The 7,402-nt window shown below is 50.3% G+C and overlaps 1 protein-coding gene across 1 annotated transcript; it reads left to right on the top strand.

Moving 5' to 3' along the window:
* Positions 1–3,865: 3,865 nt before the first annotated feature.
* On the top strand, positions 3,866–7,195 carry LOC127237658 (UL16-binding protein 1-like). Its single transcript, XM_051206027.1, has 4 exons — positions 3,866–3,983; positions 5,625–5,882; positions 6,217–6,492; positions 7,083–7,195. The coding sequence occupies exons 1-4, from the start codon at positions 3,890–3,892 to the stop codon at positions 7,193–7,195; spliced, it is 741 nt and encodes a 246-aa protein (XP_051061984.1). The 5' UTR covers positions 3,866–3,889.
* Positions 7,196–7,402: the final 207 nt, after the last annotated feature.

Below are 7,402 nucleotides of genomic sequence, written 5' to 3' on the forward strand. Positions count from 1 at the left end.
TGGTAACTAGGAGGGGGCTGGTCTGAGTTGTAGATACCCACCATCCAGCTCAGCCACAGGAGGAGACCTGCTGGACTGGCCCTTCCCCAGCCCTCCCTGCCTGAGGATCCTGCAAACTAGTCCCTGACACAGAGGGAGGAGCAAGGAGCCATTGAGTAATCAGGCAAATACAGTTTCAACAACACATTTTGGTCTCTGTAGAGATGTACAAACAGGGGCCGTAACTAGAGTGACAAGATCAGTCTAGGGTTAGTCCACACAATCGGTCAGAAGAAAATGAATTCTGAGAACTGCTTTGTGCTTGAGGAGAGAATGACTGTAGAAATGAATCCTTGAACTCAGAAAGGCGACTCTTGACCACTGTGGGGGTGTCTCAGGATAAGCAAGGAGAGACCAAATTTGCAGAACTTACAAGCGCTATGGGCATGATGGCTGAGCCGGTAAAAGTATTTGTCTCCTAGCATGATGCCCTGGCTTCTTTCTTCTCTATCTGACACAAAACTAAGATCTTCTGAGAGGAGGGATCCTCTACTGAGGAAATGCCTCCATGGGATCAGATTAATGGGCTGTGGACCAGTCTGCAAGGCTTTTTCTTAAGTAGTGTTGGATGTGGGAAGGCTCAGTCCATTGTAGGTGGTACCACCCCTCGTTTTATGGTCCAGGGTGCTATAAGAAAGCAGGAGGAGTGAGCCATGAAGACTAAACCAGGAAGCTGGATTTTCAGTGGCCTCCGCATCAGCTGCTGCTTCCAGGTTCCTACCCTCCTTGAGATTCAGCCCAGCTATCCACGGGCTGGGGATGTATAAGCCAAATAGACCCATTCCTCATCAAGTTTCCTGGGTCGTGGAGTTCCATCACTGCTATAGAATCTCTGAGTAAGACATCAGACAACGGAGTTCCAGCCGCAGAACCCAGGGACTGGATTAGGCTTTACTTGAAGAGGAAACAAATCCACAAGAGGCTCAAGGGAGTAGAGCAGAGGAGATTCTGTACACACAGCATCTGTACTCTGGACAGGTGAATCCACAGTGGGAGGCCTTGAAGCTTGCCTGAGATTGGACCTGAGAGAGCATGATAGGGTCCAGTTCACAGGTTCTAGTGGCCTTTTGTCCTGTGGGAGGGCATTAAGATAGATCCAGTCTGCCATACTAGTGAGAGGTGGTGACTGAAGAGGCTTGTTTGTCCGGGAACTCCAGATGCCAGTGTCACCTTGATAAAACACCGAGACTGTTAGTGAGTCTCAGAATCTAGTAAGAGTCCCAGTCAAAGGGGGGGGCTGCAGACTGAGCATCCCAAAGGTGTAACATGGACAACATTGGGCAGAACTAGTGTCTGGAGTGTGAGCTTAGTAAGATCACTTAAGAGTTAGATTATCTGATAGCGACAAGAGAAGCACAGATGTTAGGGAGAGAGAGGGAGGTCAGTGCAGAAGAAGGTTGGAGGAGGGTAAAGGGGCATATCAGGTCGATACAGTGGAGCAGATAGGGGAATATGGAAAATGAGGTTTCCTTAGAGAAGGGGGAGAGAGGTAAATACAGGAGAAGACGGAGAGAGGGAAAATAAGCATATGATGGATGGGAAAGCCAGGAGGAACCATACTATTAATTTTTAAGTTAAAAAAACATTGTAACCACTTGTAGTGGGAGGTACACCCAGCTGCTCCTGTGGCACTGACCACGCCCCTTTTGGGTGTGATCACAGGTGAGTAGGTGAGCATGTGGTATTTGGTCTGGGGTCCTGGAGGGGCATACCCTCTCTTACTTCCTGGTCAGGTTGGAGAGAGCATCTGCGGGTATCTTTGGAGCAGAAACCATGGTGGTCATCTGTCCCTGGTGTAAGTGATTTCTCCCCAAATAAATATCAATTCACTTGTGTTGTGTCCCAGAATCTTATTTCCCATGCAGTAACAAATGTAATTCAGTGTGTGGCTGTACATACAGAGTTTTAATGATCCTTTTTCATGTGAGCTGCTGGCATTCCCTCCAAACAAACCCCAATACCAGGCAAGAGAATTGCTCTTTTGACTGGTTGCTCAGGGATCTCTAACAGGCTGTCAAGAGGCTCCCAGAACATACAGCTTACTGCTGTTGCCCATTTGTGCCTGGAGGCGAAAGGTAAGTCCCTATCACTGAAGAACCATACACTTTAGATCAGGGGTCCAGAGACCCCGGAACTGATCTAAAGTCACCTCCCTGGGGTACTAGCTTTCATGGTCCTAAACAGTGCCCTGCAAGCTTCCAAAGGAGGGAGGCAGCCAAAAGTCCCACCCAGCGATTGATGCCTAAGGACCTCATCAGTGGCCAGGAAGTCACAGTAACCCTAAAGGCACAGCAGTGGCACACATACCTTGGTGGTAGCCAGCCGCTCTCTCATTGAACTTGAGACCTGCTCAGCAAGAGGGATATCACACCTGGTACTGGAAACCTCACTGAATAATCAGCACTGAAAGTCACGGTGGTTGGAGGAGAATCTATAACCACTAACGTACTAAAGCAGCATAATCTCTAACAACAGTCTCTAAATGTTTGTCCTTAAACACCGGGTGAATGCATTCTTTACCCCATCAAGGAAAGTTCTCTTTGCAGAGAGGGGTTACCACTGCAGGAAACCACAGCCATCGATGTGCAGAGGTGTGCAGCCCAGCCAAGACACACACCTTCAAACCACTCCCACACCCAAGGGTCAGGGAAAATTGCAGAAGAGGGGACTGAATTCCAACCTGGGTCCTCTGGAAGAGCAGTCAGTGCTCTTAACCGCTGAGCCATCTCTCCAGGCCCCAGAAGCTGCCCTTAACTGGGATGATTTTGTGGTGGCAGAACTTTCCTAAAAGACTTAGGGTGCAGTGTCACAGGGTTGAGGAGAAAAGCTCAGCCTTGCTGACAAGACAGTAAGTGTCTTCTTTGAGTGGGGGCTGGGGTAAAGGGAGGGGGTGGGGAAGAATGGCTAGGGGGACTTTCTGGGACGCGGGGACAAGAACCAGGACAAGGATTAAAGGGAGGAGGGAGGACGGGGCTGCGGGGAAGGCATCTGGTGAAGGAAGAGTCTGGATTGCGATGGAGGAAGAGGGAAGGTGGTGGGAAGTGCAGAAGGGCCAGCTTGGGAGGGGGGGGGGTCTAAAAGGGAGTGTAAGAGAGGAGTGTGATTGATGTGTGTCAAAGACTCGGGACTCCAAGATGCTGCGCTATGGTTACACACGCTCTGGAGCCCACGATGCAGCAAGGAGCTGGGGACAGACCTTCTGCTAGGGAGCTCACGGGGCTCCCCGCTAGGACAAGCAAACTGCAGCTCAGTTGCACTAGAGCAAATTTTACTGGCCGGAGGGGGGGTGGGTGGGGTGGGGTGGGGTGGGGTGGGGTAGGGTGGAGGGGTAGGGGGTGAGGGGCAACACGGGAGTGTGCGTGCGCGCTAGCGCGAGCGCCTGCCCACGAGCTTTGGCCTGCGCAGCTCAGGAAAGGGGAGTGTCGAAGCCTTGACTCCTCTGTGGAGCGGCGGGGTGAAACCGAATTCGCCAGGTCTGGTGAATATCCCACATCTGACACCAGATAAAGCGTGGGGAATAAGATTCGCCTGACTGACACCGAGAAAATGAAAACCAAAGCAACTTTTAGGGCCTGTGGCCGGTTTCGGCAGTAAAGTTTTTAGAGGCAGGCGGGGGCAGAAGGGACCGTCTTTAGGAGCCTGGATTGGCCACTCAGATCATAGACTCCGCCTCCCAGAGGCAGAGACTGCAGCCATTTGTCAGAACCGACCCGGCTAAGGCGGAGCCCTCACTGATGATTTATAAAGTGGTAAATCGCACTTCGGACGTCTGATCAGTACTCTACGAGGGGGCGCTGACGCCTTTTTGCTCCTCTCCAGAGCTCCAGTCACTGAACCTGTTGCTCAGGGTATGGCAAAGAGTGCAGCCGCCGAGCACTGTCTTTCCACCAAGGCTCTGTGCTTCTTCATTCTATGGATTTGTTCGTGGTCAATGTCGCCCACCGGTGAGTTACGGCGATCTAACGGGAGGGGTGCGGGGAGTCCGTGTGCGCTGTGGGAGGGGGGTGAGGGAGGGATAGGGTCAGCAGGATATTGAATCGCCCTCTCGCCACACAGACGGGCCACTTTGACAGCCAAACAAAGGTGAATGACATTTACAAGACATACAGGACAAATAAGGAGGGCAAGATGCCAGAGCGGAATCCTGATGCTGCCCCCAGCCCCCAGCCCCCAGCCTCACTGAGGTCCACAGGAAGCATAAACCGAGTCAGGAGATCCAAAGGGAATGGGCTCAGTGAGAGACCCAGCCAAGACAGCTCCCTTGGCTGTGTGTTCTAAAGATTTTCCCCCAAGGGATTCTTCACAAGGCCTCCACCATTTTTGAACCTCTTTGCCCTACAACTTTCTCACCTTCCCACCTTATTTTTCCAGCAGATCACAATAGATGCTTTTGTTCTTGCTGTTGCTTAGTTTTAAGGCAGGATTTCACATCATAGCTCACACTATAGAATTTACAGCAACCCCTTCTCTCCCTCAGCCTGTCAAGGGCTGGGATTACAGACTTATACCTCCAAGATGAGCTTTGATTCCCATCTGACTGTTCAACCAGCAGCCTGCTCAGCTCCCTTCGCTGCCTTTCCGACTTTCCCATCCCTTAAGTATCTTTCCATCCCTTTTCCACCAGGTGACATGTTGTGGATCAGCACCTCAGCTAATCAGGGGCTGACTATAATGGGTTCTGGCAATGGTACTGGGTAGGGATCTGTGGAAGGTTCTGCCCTGGCCCCCCAGACCCATGTGGTCTACATCCTGGGGAGATGGCATCTGATAAAAGTGTTGTTTAAGCAGAAGTGAGTTGTCTTTAATCTTTCTTCTGAAAATGGCAGGCACTGAAAATCTTCGGCCTGGCAAGCCTCACTGTATCTGTCCTACATCAAATACTCAATTCCACATTAGTGGAAGGCGACAAGCTGATGAATGGGACAGCAGATATTCCTCCACCAACATTCTTCTGACCTAGATGAGAGTGTTTCCCATGTGCAAGTATTGGTACCCATCCTGCAGAGTGTCTTCAAATGTAATGCAATGCCGATGATGCCTGTTTTCCAATCAGCATTGGGTTCTAGGCCTCCTATGACTTCTGGGTCAGCCAGGAATGCCAGGAAGAGGTCCTGGGTTTAGGGCTTAGATTTCACATCCTGCCAGACATCACTTGCCCATTCCATGGTGATATCCACAGTGGCTGGACATTCCTACATCATTAACAGTCAAAACAGTCCCTCAATAGACACTCCATTCTTTGGAAAGTCCAGGATGTATGGAACGGATACAGCCAACGATCGATTTTCAAGCCTTTATTTTCATTCTTTCATCCATTATTTTCTCATTCCTTTCTTCATTAGTTCCTTTATTTCTACTTTTCTTCCATTCTCTACTTCCTCTGTTTTTTACAACATTATTCCAGAGGACTTTCTTGTCCCATGGGCAGAGATTGTCCCTTGTCCCACGGGCAGAGACTGTCCCTTGTCCCATTGGCAGAGACTGTCCCTTGTCCCACGGGCAGAGACTGTCCCTTGTCCCACGGGCAGAGACTGTCCCTGAGCCTCTGCTCCCATCCCTAACCTCACTGCATATTTCTTTCACAGATGCTGCCTCTCTTTGCTACAGCTTCACTGTTGGCAAGTCAGGGTCTGGACCATGGAGGGACAGAGTCCAAGGCCAACTGAATGAAGAGACCTTCCTTTCCTACAACAGCGTCAACAACTGTCATGTCTTTGGTGTTCTGGGGAACAGACTGAATGCCACAAAGATCTGTGGAAAGCAGAATGACACTCTGAAGGATGGACTTGACCTGATCAAACACCAAGTGATTCATATGATGCAGGAGAATAATTCCATCAGAGGTAACTTTCCAACGACTGGGAATGTAGTACAGTGGTAGGGTGCTTGCCTAGCATGAATGGCGCCATAGGTTCAATCCCCACTGCCACAAACTAAATGAAAGAACATATCAGATGGTCCCCTGTAGGAAAGTACAGGGTTTTGACAGGTTAAGGACATTCATTGTTTTCATTAATGAAAAAAAAATGGATAACTGGTAGTCCCTCTTACCTAAGATGTCCAGCAGCAAGGTGAAAATGTGGAGAGAGAAAAACAAGGTCAGAGACTGGGAAGACAGGAGGGAAGGTAGACAGGATTAATCAAGGCCAAAGGCTGATCTCTTTCCAATGGGCACAGAGGCCCTCATTGTGCAGGCCAAGATGTGTTGCTGGCATGAAGGAGATGGACATTTCAATGCATCCTGGGATATTGGCCTCAATGGACACCAAATGTTGCACTTTGACCCAAGCACTGGAAAACTGTCTGAAGTTGGTCCTGGATCCAACGGGATTAAAGAGATGTGGGAGGAAGACAGGGATGTCACTGACTTCTTCAAGATGACCTCACAGGGAGACTGTAGGTCCTGGCTTGAGGAGATAGAGTTGCACTTGGAGAAAAAGCTGGAGCCTACAGGTAACTGGGAGGATGAGAGGAAGCTCTCTGCAGATGAGGGGTGTGTGTGTGTGTGTGTGTGTGTGTGTGTGTGTGTGTAATAATCTATTGACCTTAAGTTCTTGGGTTAGTAGTAATTTTTTTCCCATCATTCATTTCCTTTCTCACCCTCCCCTACATCATTAATCGTGATTACATTGATCACTCACTGTGGTTCTCACTGACTGTCACAGTCTAAGCATCCCTTTACTTCCTGTCCTTTTCCTCACTCTAGAATCCCTGTTGCTTGTCATCCCACCTGACCTTCCTCCTTCCCCGCCCCCATCCTCACAGGGCATCCACCCTCATGCCTCCCCCTTCCCCCCCCCCGCCACAGTGAAGATGAGGGCCCACCATCACCCTGCTTCCCCTAACATAGCTGCATGGGGCTTCTGAGGGCAGGGACACCCCCTCTCCCTTCCTACCCAGGACCAACCCAAACAGTTGTTGCCTAGCAACAGGGGAGGGACTCTGTGTGGTGCTGAACTCCCTGAGCACACAGAAGCAAAGGAAGGGGAGATTCCCTCAGATGTGAGGTCTGGATAAAGACTCAGTTTATGTTTCCACTTCAGCCTCACCAACAGCTGCTCCAGATGTGAGCCAGCAGCCTGTGTCACTGGCCATCAAGCCCAACATCTCAGCCCTGCTGATAATCCTCACCTGCTCCCTCCTGTTTCTTATCTGAGGGGAACCCTTGACAATGACAGGTACTGAGTGAGGGCAGTGTTGGGAGTGGGGTGAGGGATAGGTGGGTCAGGAGAGAGGAAGCAGCGTGAATTCCTGAGCTGCTGCTCCTGTCTCTCATCAATAGCTTCTCATTGAGAAAGGAGGCAGGAGATCTGGAGTTCACGTCACCTGCTCACAAAGGCTTGTGCATGCTCAGCCTTGATAG

Source organism: Phodopus roborovskii, unplaced genomic scaffold, assembly GCF_943737965.1.
Source record: "Phodopus roborovskii unplaced genomic scaffold, PHOROB, whole genome shotgun sequence".
Classification (NCBI taxonomy): domain Eukaryota; kingdom Metazoa; phylum Chordata; class Mammalia; order Rodentia; family Cricetidae; genus Phodopus; species Phodopus roborovskii.